The sequence below is a fragment of the Melospiza georgiana genome, chromosome 2, assembly GCF_028018845.1.
Source record: "Melospiza georgiana isolate bMelGeo1 chromosome 2, bMelGeo1.pri, whole genome shotgun sequence".
In the NCBI taxonomy this organism is placed as follows: domain Eukaryota; kingdom Metazoa; phylum Chordata; class Aves; order Passeriformes; family Passerellidae; genus Melospiza; species Melospiza georgiana.
Window position 1 is genome coordinate 81,903,553 of NC_080431.1, and position 17,775 is coordinate 81,921,327.

At 48.0% G+C, this 17,775-nt stretch overlaps 2 protein-coding genes across 2 annotated transcripts in view; one reads left to right on the forward strand and one right to left on the reverse strand.

The window, feature by feature from the left end:
• The window catches only part of USF3 (upstream transcription factor family member 3), a 36,636-nt gene extending 21,249 nt beyond the window's left edge, over positions 1-15,387 (forward strand). The window contains exon 6 of the mRNA XM_058045174.1: positions 180-15,387. Coding sequence (XP_057901157.1) covers positions 180-6,643 — 6,464 coding nt within the window. The 3' untranslated portion in view covers positions 6,644-15,387. The remainder of the gene's footprint in view (positions 1-179) is intronic.
• An 870-nt stretch (positions 15,388-16,257) lies between these two features.
• Positions 16,258-17,775, reverse strand: part of SIDT1 (SID1 transmembrane family member 1) — a 39,855-nt gene continuing 38,337 nt past the window's right edge. Inside the window, exon 26 of the mRNA XM_058045378.1 lies at positions 16,258-17,757. Within this exon, the coding sequence (XP_057901361.1) occupies positions 17,695-17,757 (63 nt within the window). The 3' untranslated portion in view covers positions 16,258-17,694. The remainder of the gene's footprint in view (positions 17,758-17,775) is intronic.

The following is a 17,775-nucleotide window of genomic DNA, read 5'->3' on the forward strand; positions in this document are numbered from 1 at the left end:
TAAGAGCACTTAGGTTGTGCTAACCATTTGCAAAGAGCATACGTTATTAACAATTTATTCAATTTATTTCTACAAATTATTGCAATACCACACAGTGTTTACTCTCTAAATCATGTGGTAACATTATTTCATTATTTGCTCTGGTGCTGATGTAATGGAGTGCTCTCACTGTTTTGTAGCTGAAGAGATAAAAAAACTCCGGAAACAGTTGGATGAACTGCAAAAGGAAAACGGGAGATACATCGAGCTACTGAAAGCAAATGATATTTGCTTATATGATGACCCTACAATCCACTGGAAAGGAAACCTAAAAAATGCCAAGGTCTCAGTTGTTATTCCCAGTGATCAGGTTCAAAAGAACATCATTGTTTATTCAAATGGGACTCAGCCCAATGGAAATAACCAGGGAGCATCTGTGCAGGGAATAACGTTTAATGTCGGTCATAATTTACAAAAGCAAACAGCCAACGTTGTGCCAGTTCAGAGAACTTGCAACCTAGTGACTCCTGTGACAATTGCTGGTATTTATCCCACAGAAAATAAACCATGGTCACAACCTACAGTTGCTCCACTGGCGTCTGCCCAGACAGCTCCAGCAGGGAATGTTGTTGAGCTCTCCACCCCGGAGAACGAGCGAGGTGTGCCCAGCGCTGCTCCTGCCAGCTCACAGGGCACACCTCGGCCTGCAGCAGAGCAGGAACTACAGTGTTCTTCAAATACCGCACCACAGAATGAGCAAAATCCCCCCAAAAGTAAAAGTGATGAGGAGGGCACTAAATCAACAAAGAAAACGCTCCCACAGGGAACCAGCCTTCCTTCCAGTGCCTCCGTGGAAGCCTCCCAAGGTCAGCAGGTGAATGCAGCTTGCTCAAACACACACAATTCCAGGAGTGACCTCCAGGAGAGCTGCACCGCTTCAACCATGGACACAGCTCGTGTGCCACCTGTGAGACCTGCAGAGAGCTGCTCTTCTGCAAATGTCCCCAAAAGTACGGACGTGGTCAGCAGTGCTGGCACGCCGGCGACATCTGCAGCAGAAGGAGTTAAGGCTGTGACAGCAATAAGCACTCTGGCTGCCAGTCCCCTGGAGAACTGCTGGTCTTTCTCAGGCTCTTCAGGTGTTGGCACTTCAGACTTGAAAAACATGAGTAGCCTTACCCGGATGCCTTCAGCTGGGAACACACAGACCACATGGACAACCTTGCAGCTGGCAGGAAACACGGTTCAGCCGCTGAGCCAGACGCCATCTGGGATCATGACTGCCCTCCTCAACGAGCCAGTCAATGCTGCTGGCACTGTGTCTTCTGCCCACAGCAGGCCTTTGACTACAAGCATCAGTTTGCATGCTTCTCTGCCTGGGGATGGCCAGGCAGCTGAACAGATTGTAGTTACCTTGCCCTCGTGCCCACCTGTACCTATACAGCCTTTAATCAGCCAGCCACAGGTTAAAGCTCAGGCTGCAGGAAACATCCTTCCATTAAACTCAGCTATGCAGGTGATTCAGATGGCTCAGCCAGTCGCCTCAGCTGTGACAGGAGCACCAGCTAACCAGAATGTCATCATTCTCCAGCCTCCAAACCCTGCTCCGTGCCCACCCATTGTGAGAGCGGAAGTTCCCAGCCAAAATGTTAGTCAGCAAATTGTAATTATACAAGCTGCAAATCAGAATCCTCTTCCCCTCCTCTCAGCTCAGCCTTCTGCTTCTGTAAGAGTTCCCGTGAATGGGCCAACTGCAGTCGCCAACTCCAGTGGCACCATGCAAAATGCCTCTCTTCCACAGACTTTTGGAGGGAAACACCTTGTCCATATACTACCAAGGCCATCTTCTTTGCCATCTTCTAGCTCTACGCAGACATTCTCAGTGACAATGTCCAACCAACAGCACCCTCAGACTATCTCATTAAATGGGCAGCTTTTTGCATTGCAGCCTGTGATGTCTTCATCTGGAGCTTCAAACCAAGCCCCTATGCAAATTATTCAGCCCACCACCAGCGAAGATCCAAATACCAATGTTGCCCTCAACACATTTGGTGCTTTAGCTAACCTCAATCAAAGCATATCGCAAATGGCTGGGCAGAGCTGCTTGCACTTGTCTCTCAGCCACCCCACCAATCCCGCAACTGTCAATAACCAGATTGCCACAGTCAACTGTGTGTCATTGCCAGCTTCTGTGGCATCTTCAGTGCCTGCAGAGGTTTCAGTATTAACCAGTGTATCTAATTCCATAAACGCTTCCCCACAAAAAGCGGCTGCTGGCTTGCCATCCAGTGCAAAATCAAAAAGGACAAACAAAAAGCCAAGCACAAAGAAACACCTAACAGTCAATAATAAAGTGTCTTGCCCAGCAGCTCCTTGCAAAGACGCAGGGAAGGTGGACTGTGCTCCTGTGGAAGCAGTGGCAAAGCCCTCAAGTGGCAAAGGGCCGCCAGAAAGCGCCCCAGCAGCATCACAGGCTGTAACCACAGCGCAGGCGGGCGGCGCGGCTGCAGCGAGCAACATCAGCATCTCTGACTCTCCTTCCAAAGAGGCTGCAAGCTCTGAGCAGGCAGTGAAAACCCCCTGTGCCCCAGAGCTGAGCTCAGCAGAGGTGCCTGCTTCCTCACCACTGGAGCCTGTAGTGTCAGAGCAGCTGCTGCTCGCTCCCCCGCCGGCCAAAGATGCTGCTCCTCGCCAGCAGGCGCAGGGATCTCAGAGCCACCCACCACGTGCCTCTGTCCCATCAGAGTCCCCCAAACCCTGCACACCCCCCAGCACCTTAACACCCTCTGGTAAAGAAGCACAGGTTACACACTTGCAGGTTGCAAATGGGACTTCAGCAGCACAGAGCAGCACAGCAGGTCATACTTCCAAGGCAGGAATGATTTCGGAGTCCTGCAATGTTGCGCAGGATTCCTCAGTGGTAATGCAAGATGCGGACTTGTTAGAAGGACAGGGTCTAAGCAAAATGCTGTCTGATCTCACAAAAGAAAGAACAGCTGTGGAAAAAACCTCTTCATTTACTGTTCAGGGGGAGCATTCTGATTTTCCTATGGAAAGCTCTAAATCAGCAGAATCAAATGCTGATTTGCCTGAGAAGCAGGAACTCTTGCTGATGAACACGGAAAGTGACACTCTCTCCCAGCCTCACTCCTGCATCTCTGATCAGGAAGTAGTCAGTGCTTCCCTTATTACTAGCAGGCAGGCAGACTCCCCCATGTCAACCAGCTCTGGCAGCAGTCGGGGCTTCTCAGTTGCATCTATGTTGCCAGATACCACCAGAGAAGATGTCACCAGCAGCACCTCTACCAGTACCTGTAACAGCTGCACATTTTCAGAACAGACCGACATTGTAGCTCTTGCAGCGAGAGCTATTTTTGACCAGGAAAGCCTTGAGAAAGGTGGAGGGGGAATACAGGTTAACACGAGGGATGTCATCTCTAAGAATGAGGTTGCACCTTTGGAGAGAGAACAACAGCCTTTTAAACCTCAGTCAGTGAAAGAAAACAACGCAGGACCGCTAGAAGCAGCACCGAACAAGTTCAGTGCTCATGATACAGTACAGACAAATGTTGATAGGCAGGTTGAGAAGCCAAGCTGCTCTGTAGGAAGTGTGGAAACATCAAACACTCCTTTGCAGATTTCCACTTCCCAGACACCCAGCATAACCAGTCTAAGCGTGAATAATCTGATACACCAGAGCCGCATTGTCCATCCCCTGGTGAGTTGCTCAGGTTTATCCCAGTCTTCAGAGCCTGCAAGCATCCCTGCAACCGTGAGCCTCTCCCTTCCATCTAGCACATACATCAATCCGTCTCCAGGACCTGCTCTGATGAGTGAATATGCTCAGGAGCAACTGAATGCTATCAGGGCAAGCAGCATGCAGGCTCCCCAGCTGCAGGAATCCCACTTAAAGCAGCAAACCCATGAAGGTCGCAAAGACTCTGCCAAGAGGGCCGTTCAGGATGACCTGCTGCTCTCTACAGCCAAGAGGCAGAAGCAGTGCCAGACAGCACCCATAAGGCTGGAGGGGATGACGCTGATGAACCGGACCCCAGAGGGTATTGCTGATCAAACACAGATGCTGGTTACTCAGATTCCTCCTAATTCATCCAACTCAGTGGCACCAGTGAGCAATCAAGTACACACTGATGGCCTCAATAGGTTATTCCCACCCAACAGCAATTTTGTAACGCCGGCTTTGAGACAAACTGAAGTTCAGTGCAATTCTCAGCCACCGCTCTCAGAGCAGCCAGGCCAGGCAGGGCAGCACTTGCAGCCCATCCAACATGTCCCTGCCCAAGGCATCTCTCACCTTCACAGCAATCACCCCTACTTGAAGCAGCAGCAGGCTGGGCAGTTAAGAGAGAGGCACCACTTGTACCAGCTGCAGCACCACGTCACTCATGGGGAAAATTCAGTCCACTCTCAGCCCCACGGCGTCCACCAGCAGCGGACGATACAGCAGGAGGTGCAGATGCAAAAGAAACGGAATCTCATCCAGGGAACACAAGCCACACAGCTTTCTCTACAGCAAAAACACCATGGAAGTGATCAAACACGGCAGAAGGGTGGTCAGCCCCATCCTCACCACCAACAAATGCAGCAGCAGATGCAGCAGCACTTTGGAGCATCCCAGCCTGAAAAGAACTGTGAAAATCCTGCAACAAGCAGAAACCACCATAACCACCCTCAGAGCCATATCAATCAGGATATTATGCATCAACAGCAACAGGATGTTGGCAGCAGACAGCAAGGTTCCACTTCAGAACACGTGTCAGGGCACAATCAGATGCAAAGACTTATGACCTCGAGGGGCTTAGAGCAGCAGATGGTGTCCCAGGCCAGTATCGTTTCCAGACCATCAGATATGACATGCACCCCTCACAGGCAGGAAAGAAACAGAGTTTCCAGCTACTCTGCTGAGGCTCTTATTGGGAAGACGCCTTCTAATTCCGAGCAGAGAATAGGAATATCTCTTCAAGGCCCTAGGGTTTCTGACCAGCTTGAAATGAGAAGCTATCTTGATGTTTCTAGAAGCAAAGGGTTGGCAATTCACAATATGCAGGGCCGCTTGTCAGTCGATCACACTGTTGGCTCAGATGTGCAGCGTCTTTCTGACTGCCAGACATTTAAGCCATCTGCACCCAATCAACAACCAACGGGCAATTTTGACGTACAGGCTTCAAGAAACAGTGAAATTGGCAATTCTGTGTCCTCCCTCCGGGGCATGCAGTCACAAGCGTTCCGAATTGGTCAGAATGCTGCGCCATCCATAGAGAGGCAGAAGAGACTGCCCTACCCCCCAGTGCAGGGTATTCCAACGGGGAATACCCTGCCATCGAGGGAAAATGAAAACACGTGCCACCAAAGTTTCATGCAGAGTTTGCTTGCCCCTCACCTTGGAGATCAAGTCAGTGGAAGCCAAAGATCAATCCCAGAACATCAAAGGAACACGCAGTGCGGTGCCTCCTCCACAATCGAGTACAACTGTCCCCCAGCACGGGAGAGCGTCCACATCCGAAGGGATGGTGATGGCCAGAGCAGGGAAAGCTGTGACATGTCCATTGGGGCAATTAACACAAGGAACAGTTCATTGACTATTCCCTTTTCGAGTTCTTCTTCCTCAGGGGACATTCAGGGCCGCAATACCAGCCCGAACATCTCTGTGCAGAAGTCCAACCCCATGAGGATGACGGACAGTCATGGAACTAAGAACCACATGAATACACCCGTGTCCAGCAATATGCATGGAGTTGTGCGGCCAGCTCACCCTCACCCTGCAGTTTCTCATGGAAATGGCGAGCAAGGGCAGCCTTCTGTTCGTCAGCCAAATTCTTCGGTCACTCAGCGCTCCAGGCATCCTCTGCAAGACAATGGGGGCTCTAAAATACGTCAGCCCGAAAGGAATCGATCCGGAAATCAGAGACATGGAAATGTCTTTGACCCCAGTCTTCCCCATCTTCCTCTGTCCACCAGTGGCAGCATGATCCTCGGGCGCCAACAGTCCACCATAGAAAAAAGGGGAAGCATTGTCCGATTTATGTCTGATGGCCCTCAAGTGTCCAACGATAACACGGCCCCTGACCAACATACGCTCTCCCAGAATTTTGGATTCCCTTTTATTCCAGAGGGTGGCATGAATCCACCAATAAATGCTAACGCTTCTTTCATCCCACCGGTCACCCAGCCTAGTGCCACTCGGACACCAGCTCTAATCCCAGTTGATCCTCAGAACACACTGCCCTCCTTCTATCCACCCTACTCTCCTGCCCATCCCACCCTCTCCAATGACATTTCCATCCCTTACTTTCCCAATCAAATGTTTCCCAACCCAAGCACGGAGAAGCCGAGCAGTGGAGGTTTAAACAATCGATTTGGATCCATTTTGTCTCCTCCCAGGCCTGTTGGTTTTGCTCAGCCAAGTTTTCCTTTGCTTCCAGATATGCCACCAATGCACATGACCAACACATCGCACTTATCCAATTTTAACTTGACTTCTTTGTTTCCAGAAATAGCCACAGCTCTTCCTCCAGATGGCTCAGCGATGTCACCTTTGCTTTCCATTGCAAACACATCTGCTTCAGATTCTTCCAAGCAGCCCTCAAACCGCCCTGCCCACAATATAAGCCATATTTTAGGTCATGACTGCAGCTCAGCTGTATGAAAACTGGCAGATTGACTTCTGGTCTGATTTGTTGTTTATATATTTAAGAAGAAGGAAGCAGATCTTAGCATCACCCCTGGAGAGACCATTCATAGCATCACTGTTTATTTGCCTCAATGTATGTCTCTGGTACTTTCCATATTCCGTTGTGTTTCCACCCACCTTACTGACTCTAAAGTACCAGTGCCTATAGCAATGCTTACTTACTAGGAAACGGTAAGGATGCAGCATTGAGAGCTGTGCAAATGCTGGTTGTTGATTTTCCAACAATCAGGTTTGATGTCTGGTTGTCCCAAGGTAAGGGCCACCCTCAGTAATACATGGAGTGAGAGCATCCGTATGGAGATAGGAAACAAGTGCTACAGGTGTCAGTTTGTTACTGATGTGTTTACCTGAAACTGCAGAGGAGCTAGGAATGGTTTGGGTTTCTTTTTTTCCTTTGTAAAATATCTTCAGGAGTTTCAACACAAGTCAAGTCTGTGTTAACCCAGTGCTAATTGGAAGAGGCATTTGTTGTACAGCTTTTGTCTGTCTCAAGCTTGTCACCTACATTTAACCTAAGGCTGACTTTACCTGGTGAAAATTACTGTGTGCTCCCATGGTCAGCAATTAAAAATACTGTTTTAGAAAATTTAGATTTCTTTAACCCGTGACTTTCTAAGAATCTTGTTTGGATCTGTTTCAGCAGTGGCTTCAGTTACTGCTGAACTCAGTCCCTGTTTCATTGTAGCTCACAGTTCCTGGTGCAGTCAGCAGAGTCAGCAGCCTTGTGTGTTGCCATTTCATTGTTGACTGCTGCAAGTTACCTCAGGGTGGGTTTTGTACCTTGTTTAGCACCATCTCAATGTCTCTTTTTTTTTCCCCTCTCTACTTTTCTTTGGCCCATGCTGTAACACCAGCTTTCTGCTTTCTGTGAGTGACAGCCCTTTGTTGTAGCAGGCATCACATGGGAGGAGGACTGAGCCTGTCACATCCCACAAAATGAGTGGAGATTCCTGGGGGCACGGTTTTTACTTGATATTGCTGATAGGATTGAGCCTGAGTTAATATCAGTACTCTGCACTTGAATGCACCTTTTATCTAAACCTGTGTGATTGTGGCTGAAGGAGGAGCATGGATGTGCTGAGAGTGAAACACACAGGAAGACATTGGGATTTGAGGAAGGGTGATGTGTTTGTAGATGCATGAGAGATGGAGTGAATGTGTGTGCTGGCTGAGTCTCCAGTACTTTCACAAATTTTGCTCCTAATTCTTTTAAAGGAAAGGGAAGAATTGGGTAAATTTTATTTATTTAATGTCGCTGCAGTGTGCTTTTTCTTCTAACGGGGCAGAAATACTTGTCTTTTTTGTGTTTGGAAGTACCATTCTGGGTTTAATTCTTCAAACAACATAGTAACTTGAGGTTCCCTGGCATGCAGTCATCCTCTGCTTGTGTGTGGCTCACCAGTGCATCATCTTGCTGCTCCTGGCACCTGACAAAGCTCCTGGTGAGGACATGGGCAGGAGCAGGCTCCCTGGAATTCTTTGTTTTGTTTTGTTTTGTTTCTTTTTCTTTGAAAGGTGGAAAGGAAGATATTTCTCCATGTCAAAGAACAGGACCCACAAAGAGGGTCCTAGAACAGTTTTCCACAGCTTGACTGCCCAGACTTTGGTTTTGCTAAGCCCTTTTACACTGATCCAGGAAAGTAAGGCGGCTTTACCATGAAAAATAATTGAGCTGTGTCTGTAGTCTGTCCTGACAACATCTCTGCTCTTGTAACCTGCAGTCTGCTGTTTTCCTGCAAGGTGAAGTAAAACAGTTCTGATCCTGGGTAGGAATCACGGAATCACAGAATGAACTAGATTGGAAAAAACCTTTGAGATCATCAAGCCCAACCTATGACCTAACCTAACACCTCCTCATCAACTAAACCATGGCACCGAGTGCCACGTCCAGTCTTTTTTAAACATGTCCAGGGATGGTGACTCCATCACCTCTCTGGGCAGACAGTTCCATTGCCCCATCAATCTTTCAGTGAATAGTTTTTTTCTGATGTCTAACCTGAACTTCCCCTGGCACAGCTTAAGCCTGTCCTCTCATTCTGTCAGCTGCTGCCTGGACAAAGAGACCAACCCCATCTGATTACAACCACCTTTCAGGGAGTTGTAGAGAGTGATAAAGTCACCCCTGAGTCTCCTTTTCTTCAGGCTAAATACCCCCAGCTCCCTCAGTCGTTCTTCACAGGGTTTGTGTTCCCAGCCCCTCACCAGCCTCATTGCCCTCCTCTGGATGTGCTCAAGTGTCTCAAGGTCCTCCCCAAACTGAGGGGCCAGAACTGGACACAGCACTCGAGGTGTGGCCTCACCAGTGCTGAGTACAGGGGAACAATGATCTCCCTGCTCCTGCTGGCCACACCATTGCTGACACAGGCCAGGATGCCACTGGTCTTCTTGGCCACCAGGGCACACTGCTGGCTCATGTTCAGTCAGGTGTCAACCAGTACCCCCAGTCCCTTTCTGCCTGGAATCATGAGTTAATTCAGGTTGAGCTTATCTTAAGTGGTGCATCAGTTCTCTGTTTCTCATAAGTAATTGAGTATTTCAGTTCACAGCAAGGCAGTTTCTCTGTGCCACAGTGCAGTCACCAAGTGGCAGCCACTGGCCTGTGCAGGGGTTAGGAATGAGTCAGTTCTCAGCCTCAAACCAGCCCAGCCAGCTGCAGGTGTGCCCTGGTGAGACTCTTGACCAAAGGGGTGTCTGTGGGGCAGGAAGTCTCAAAGGCTCTGCCTCAGAGGTGAGGTGAGCTCTCACAGGGGCTGTTCCATGGGTTCTGGATGGTAGGGATGGGGATTGGAGCAGCAGCCATTCTGTGGTCACACACACTTGTCTGGCCTTTGAGGAGGGAAGCAAACATGCCCATTCTAGCTCTCTTTAAAAGGAATTGTGTGTGCAGCAATGGGTTTGGCTTTCAAGACAAACTAGTGAAAAATTAAGCCTTGGCTTCTAGGACTTTATATAAAGATTCTAATCCTGCTCATCATTCCAGACATTCACAGAAAACCATATTTTTTTTTGTCTCCTCTGCTGGGAAAACTACCCTACTTTATCATGTCTATTAAAACTGGAGAGAGCTTATAAACTTAAACCTGTTGCAATGCTTGAATGTCCACAGATCCACTTGACCAGACAGGATGCATCCCAGAGTACTGAAGTAGCAAGCAGGACATACAGCAGGACCCCACTTGATCATCTACAGAAGATCTGGGAGTCTGGACAGGTCCCTGCTGACAGGAAGGTAGCCAGTGTTATTGCAATCTGCAGAAGGGGCATGAGGGAAGAACACAGGCAACTACAGACTGTGAGAGTCTGGGCTGCTGGAAAAATTGTGAATATTATAAATTAAGGATTATAAATTGTGAATATTATCCTGGGTACTGTTGAAAGGAGTTTTAAGGAATAATGCAGCCATCAGGCACAGGCAACCTGAGTTCACAAAGTTGAAGTCCTGTCTAGCTAATTTGACACTTTTCTGTGATAAGGTCACTCACCTAGTGGGTGAAAGGAAGGCAGTGGCTGTAGTTTTTCTCCATTTTAGTAATGCTATGGATACTGTCCCTCACAGCATCCATCTGGACAGGGTGTTCAGCTATGGGATTGACAGGTTGATGGTGTGCTGGGTGAAGAGCTGGCTGAAGGGTGGAGCTCAAAGGTATTACAGTGAATGGGGCCATGTCTGGCTGGCACCTGGTCACCAGCAGTGTTGTCTGGGGCTCAGTTCCAGGGCCAGTTCTGTCCCATGTATTTATCACTGATCTGGACACAGGAGCTGAACACACCATTGGCAAGTTTGCTGATGATACCAAACTCAGAGATGCTGTTGGCAGATGCTCTGGACAGGGATTCTGGATAGACAGTGAACCTCCTGCTCTCCGCAGCTCCCTGACAGGGGAAGTGCAGAGGGAGGTGCTCATCTCTTCTCCCTGGGATCCACTGACAAAACACATGGAAATGGCTCAAAGGGGCACTAAGGGAAGTTCAGATTGGACATTGGGAAGCATTTCTTTACCAGGAGGGTGGTCAGACACTGGAACAGGCTTGCTGGAAAGGTGGTTGAGGCCTCAAGCATGTTTAAGAGGCATTTGGACAACATGCTCAGTCCTGAAGTGGATGGAGACACTCCAGGCAGTTGGAGTGGATGATCACTATAGGTTCCTTTCAACTAAAATATCTCTTCTATTTTCTTACTGCTCATATTTACTGCTGATGTCTCAAGGTTAATGCAGTCCTGAGTATTCACGATAGAATACGTCAGCTGTGATTTTATTTGGTTTTTTTTCCATGCTGCACATTATTTTCTGAAGAGGGACTGTCAGTAAACTTTGTAAACTTTGTAAACTTTCTGTTTACAAAGACAACCTAACCCTCTCCTCCTTGCTCACAGGATGCCTGCAGGGCAGGAAATCACTGTTGGGATTTTGCAGGAACTGCACAATTGTGCAGTGAGTGGCTGAGAAGTACTTACTGTGTGACCCTTGGCCTTCTCTGGAGGATTGTATTTTGTTGTGACAGGACACTTTGTCGCCCTCCTCGGGCCTTTTTCTGAAACCTGACAAGACCAGGATGGAGAAATTAATTTCATTTCCCTCCCTGAACATAGGAATTTCTGTTGAAGTTCTGTGTGAGTCTCTTTTCATTCTGTAAGTGACACTAAAAGGTCCCGTGGCATCAGTGTGGGATCAGGAGACTGCTGTGACAAGAAAGGCAGGCAGACCTCTCTGTGAGGGCATCATATCAACACATTCATCCAAATTCTGATATTCACACTGCTGACTGGCTTCTAGATAACTTTAATTAAAGAAAAATTGGATCTGTTGTGTAGCCTTTTGGTGTAATTGACTGGCCAAGATGGGCTTTGAATGTTGAACCTGGCCTGGTCCTCTGGATTGAGAGCAGCTTGTGGGTTTCAACTTCTCTCACGTTCATGCTCTTTTGTCTGTACGAGGGACAGTGCGGGACTGGATATTTCACATCAAAACAGAGGAAATCAGATACCAAATTTCTGTTAGTTTTTAAATTGTTTGGTGCTTTCCTTGTCACTGTGAAGAAATCCCACCTGCCATTCCACATCCACTGGGCTTCTTGCACTCAGTTTTGTAGGTCAGTTTGTGGCACTGACAGGTTGGTGTCTCACTCCTTGCTCAGGGCCTTCAGGCTCTGCTCTCAGGAAGAGAAGCAAATGCAACATCTTATGAATCCTTCTTTTCTTCAGTTTTCCCTTCCCCTCCCATTGAACCTGTTGTGCTTAGCTGCCAGGTTGATAAGGGTCACCTTACCTTGATCTGTGCTTGGAGAGGGCAGCTTGAAAAAGGAGCTTCTGCAGATGGAATGATTCTGGTTTACTTGTTGTGAAAACCATTTTACAAGCAAACACATTTTCTTCAGCAAGCATCAATGACATCAATTTTCTTTTTCTCCTGAGGACTACCCAGCAATTAACAGTTCCTTTGTTTTTCAAGACATACTTGGAAGAGATTTTGTGAGTTTAACTGTGGTTTGTTAGCTTGAGAATGGCATTTTCTCCTCCATAGTACTTCTTTCAAGGTTACTTACACAGGGTTTGTTTTGGCTTTGAAGGAAGGAAAAATACCCAGTACTGCTTAATTTAGAAAAATCAGCAGTGGAAGGGAAAGGCTGGGCACTAACTCTGGGGTGGAAGTGCCACAGCTGACAGGCATTGCATGGCTGTGGGTTTCAGCTTGGCCTATATGACTTCAACAAACAATAGTAAATAATACTGGGCTGGATTGCATGTATGTCCATATTAATCCCTTAAACAGCCTAGGAGAGTAAGAGCAGAGATAGACTAATTTGAAAGCAGGCAATAAAATAGTAATGTGTTCATATTTATATACCTTTTTCTTGAGAGAAAAGACCTCATTTAGGAACAGTTAAAGAGAGCTGGAGTGATTTGAGCTGGGGGCTGGAATGGGTTTTCCAGCTCAGACGTCCAGCTTGTCACTGTTCTGCTGCCCAGGTGGAAGAGCACCTCTCTGAAAAAAAGTAAAAGCAGGTGCTAGTCCCAAGCCTCCAGAACTTGGCACAGATTTCCTACTGCACTTTAAAGCTGTGCTGCTGCTGTGGTTGGTGTCTGTAGTGCTGCTGCAGGAAACAAGTCATGTGGCAGGGCAACTTGCGGAGGCCATGGCTGGAGAAGAGGAGCCATTTAATTATTCCTGGTCTCCTGTTGTCTTTTCACCTTTTCTGCGGTACTTGTGCAGTCCTGGCTCAAGGGCTCAGTCAGACTCCCACTGTTCCTGGACGCTGAGTGTGCTAAGAGCTGCCATCTCTTGCTGTTCCCCTAGGAAGTTTCATGCTCATCACTTTATAACGATCTTACTTCCCCTGGCAAGACAGAGTAGCATTGGCTCTGTTTGTGCCACATCAGTCATAATTGTTTTGTTTGCTGATACAATTCTATAAGGAGATCCATTCCTTGCTGTCACCTGACCTATTACCACCTCCTGCTGTTCCCTTCTCCCACTGCCACCACCCAGCATGGGTAGCAGACACAGGTTTGTGTGAGGGTGTTTTCAGTTTCCTACTGCCTCTGCAGTCCATAAATTGGAAACCTCAGAGCACAAGGCTTTATTCCCACTGAGAGAAGGTTCCTCTGTGAACTGGTGAAAGATTGAGCAGAGGTTTTTGGACCTGACAATACAAATTCATATTCTCTGTGAGCAAGCCCTGCTCAGTTACACAGACACCATTTATTATTTGCTGATACCAGTTTTTCTGAGATAACTTTTTTTAAAAAGGCTTTTGTTTCTGCCTCACCAGAAGTATCTTTATTAGAAGGTTTCCAAGTTTGCAATATGTGCTGCTGTTCTGGCAATCACAAGTGTGAAACAATAGAGCTTGTGGGGGGTTGGACCCTGTTCCTGCCTGCTCACTGTGAGAAGGGAAGCAAGTATGGATTTTGCCACAGGAGATTAATCAAAGATGCTGTTGCCCTCCACAATGTAAATTATTTATATTCAGTCCAGAGTTTTCTGCTGTGCTTCTGTTTTATACAGCTATACATGACTTGGATACAGTCCCAGTGGAAAGTCCTTACTATTTTGTAATGGAAAATAGGAACTCTGCAGTAGAAATCTATAATGAATGAACAGGAACATCATCTTCCAATTGTAAATAAGATCTTGCTCTGTTTATTTTGACATCTTTTTACAAATGTGTTGCATTCAGGTGTAAATATCCCAACCCATGATCTTGTTCAGAGTTCTGAGATTTCTATTGTTAAATGTAATACTTTGTTTAATAGTTGTAATAATTATTTGTATAGATATGAACATGATAGTATTTTATTAAAAAAAAGAGAAAATCACTCTGAATATCGTGTTCTTTCTTTCCCCATGTAAAGCTATGCTGTTCACTCTTAAGTAGAGGTAAAAATAAAAGCTTTGCTTTGAGACTGGGAATTTAAAATCAGAGTTTTCTACTGATGTACATTCTCTGCATACACCAGAGTAATGCACCATATTAGTTGGAGATATAAAATTATGTAATTCGGAATAAATAAATACTATTTGTGTAGTATCTAAAAAATACATGGCAGGTGCTGTCCCTGCCCCAGTGACAGTGATCACTGTTGAGACAGAACTTCATTTTATAAAATGCTTCTCATCACAGTCCCCTTGCATTGCTTTGGAAGTGGTCTAAGACAGTTGTTCTGTCACAGTTTGAAGCTAAAGGCTGCAGGTTGGATGAGAGCAGTACAGAGACCCTGCAAGGTAAGTAAAGGCTTTTTGGGAGATTGCACAATCCTGAAGTTGACAGAATTCCTAGGAAACAATTATTTTCAGGGGCTCCAGAACACCTGGCTTGTAAACTTCAAAATTCTTGCAGGTATGGAAGTTGCTTTTAGGGAAGGTCTTAATTTTAAAAAGGCTGAAGTTTAGTATTAAGACAGAGGGGCTTTTGTTCCTTCAGTGACAGCCAGGTTCAGTCATAGAGGAGAAGGGAAACAGGACAAACAAAGGAGCTGCCTTCCTTTTTCATGCTCAGTGCATTGCCCTGCCTTGGCGGCTCTTGTGCCACTCCAGAGGCTCGAGGGGGAGCTGTAACAGCTCACACAACCCTGGTGGTTTTCCTACCCTGTGAGGGGATGTCAGTATTGTACAGAAGCTGTTTCCTTCTCCTTTCACTTGTACTGGGCTGAACAATTTAACCTACATTTCCTGAGAAAATGGAGTATATGGAATGTAAGGAAGACATTTTTTACAATGAGAGTGGTAAAACACGAGAACAGATTTTCCAGAGAGGTGGTGGGTGCACCATCTTTAGAAAGGCCTGGTTGGATGGGTGTTTGAGCAACTTGTTCTAAGTGGGAGGCATCCCTGCCCATGGCACTGCTATTTCCCTTTCAGGAGTTGTGACAGCAGCTTATCCCAAGCATGGGCACAGCAGGGGGAACAAGAACTCCACTACCAGCCCATGGGCAGCAAAAAAGCCTCCTCACCTCCCAACACAATTCCATGGCGCTGCTCTGCTTTTACCCCTACACATCTCTCTCCCTCTGTGAGCAGAGCAAGGTGAGGAAACAACAGCATGACCTCTGCAAATGTACCCAGCAAGCTGCTCCTCCTGCCCAAGAAGGACAGCAGCAGCCAGGAAAAGCTGCATTTCTGGGGCGGGGGCTGCAGAGCCAAGCATGCCTCGGACAGCTGGGAGCACAGAGTGCCCAAGTGCCCAGCCAGGGCCCCAGCAGCCACAGCCATGGAGGGGTCAGTGGCCACCAGGTGAGAGAGCTGAAGCACCAACAGAGCCCAGCAGGCAGGGCAAAGCTAAGAGGAAATGTTAAAAATTGAAACTGGAAAACTGGAAGCACAGAAGCAGCAGGGAGACTATTCCAACCCTTCCTCCCATCTCTCAGGCTTGAGGTGCCTCTCCTTGGTTTAACTGAATCCTGTCATGGTTTTCTGTTTGTTCTGTGCTGTTCCCCAGCCTCCCTCTCCCTCCCTTCTACCACCTTACCATTCCATGCTGTGCTCATCTCTGCTCAGCACAGCAAGCCCATATGTTGTTCTACCTCCTACGTCGAGCCTTCCAACTGCTGCTCAACATTATTTTTTCCTCACATTTCAATTTAGAGAAGATAACCAGCTTCCTGTCTAGAAACAAATACAAGCTTGAAACATGGTCTGAGACTACAGATGATGAAAAAACGGGGAGAAAGTATATTTTATAAGAATGTGTCCCCAGAACTGGACAAATTTGAGGGCACAGAGGTCCTCCTTCAGTCTGGCACAGCTACCCCGGCACACTCCAGAGCAGCACAGCTCTGCTTGGGAAGATAAAGGCTGGCAGCCTCTTGTGTCATTCCTCTGCCAGCCCTCTCCTCACCCTGCCCAAGGGACTGCAGTGACAAACAAGAGTGTCTCTTCTTTATGTAGCCTTTCAAAGGCAATTTGGTTAAGAGAACAAGCAGGTCATCCACACCTATGGCTCCAGAAACACCTGTGACAGTCCCAAGGGTGACAGCAGCTGTATGACACCACTGGGCACCCCTCTGCCCTGATTGCTGTCTCTGCTGCTGCTGAGAGCAGGAGCAAGAAGAATTCAGATCAACCTGCAGAGCAGGGAACCAGGAACATCCATTTTATTGACCATCTCGACAAACTCCAACGTAGGAAAAAATAAAAACCAGCTGGTGCAAAACTCTTCAAGAAGGTACAGACTCTTGGAGTAAAACATCACCAGAGTCACCTGCTTTAGTAAGCAGAAGTGGAATGAAACCTTTGCATCACTGGCTACACGCACATACACCAAAGTAAAAATGCTCAGGCAGACAAGAATAAGGACAGCAGGCCTCAAAGAACACTTTTTAATTGCAAATTAGCAAAACAGGTCCCATTTTAGATGCAAGGCCTGAAATAATTAACACCTTCTTGTTTTTTTAAATAACTAAAGAAATTGGAAAGAATGCAGAAGCCATTAAAAAACTCATTTCCGATTTGGACAAGTTGGAGAAGAAAATTTGGTCCACATCTTTCGGTAAAGAGCTCAACACCAATTGCCCCAATATCTCCTTCATCCTCCCAGCCCGAAGAGAACCGACTTTGCCAAGGCTGTCCAAGGCAAGCTCATGAGAGGAGAGAGTGTGAGCTGCTGGCAAGCCTCCCTGTGCCAGCCTGTCCCTTTGGGAAGGCACCAGCAGGAGCCAAGGGCTGCCACACGAGGCTGTGGCTTTGCTGTGCGCTCTCCGGCAGGGTCGCTCCAGGAGAGCGCTGGTGGAGCCCTGAGAGGGAGCAGAGCCCTGCCCAGTGCCAGCAGGAGCTGCCAGAGGAGTGGCTGCTCAGCAGGAGAGACAGAGAGGCTGCAAGGCAGCAAGGCAGGAGGCTCTGAGCCTGGCAGAGCCCTCACGGGCAGCTCTAGCTCACCACCTCTGACCGACGCTGCAGCCCTGGTACCACAGCTCCCCACCAGCTACAGAAGGAGCCTCTCCAACAAAAAGAGGAAAGAAAGAAAACACAGTCCAGTCCCCCCACTGCCACCTCAGCTTGGAGTCCTTTTCTCCCTTGGCTGCTGCAGTAGAGGAACCAAATGCTCCCCCAGTGCTGCTGAAAGGAGCTCTGAGGACAGCAGACCACAGGGTGCAGCCATGAGCTCCCTGTGCAGGAAGGCTGGCATGGCACTCCCCGAGCCTGCTCACCAGAGAGGAAGTGGAGCACATCAGCAGGGAGGAAGGGAAGCAAAGGTCTCTGAGGTGCCTCCCTCCTGTTTCCTCCCCCCTCACTGGCCCCAGCACCCACTGCACCCACAGGCCAGAGGGCTGTGCACGGGCCTTGGCCTCTGGATCAAGCCTGCCCCACAGGATGTGGCGGGAAAGGAGTGACGTCGTCTTCCCTCCTGGTCCCACCTCACTGCCACAGCACCCTCCATGCCTGCTGGGGATCCAGTTCCCTGCTCCCACTGGGTTGCTGGCCATGGAACAGGCTCATTCTGCACAGACACAGTGGCCCAGTGCCTTTGGCTGAGTGTTTGGGACACCTCTGTGCCCCGTCCCTGGGGACTCAGAACACTGGGATCTTGTCCCTGCGCACCGTATCCAGGTCATCGTCCAGGGTCAGCAGGACCTGAGGAAGAAAGCGAAA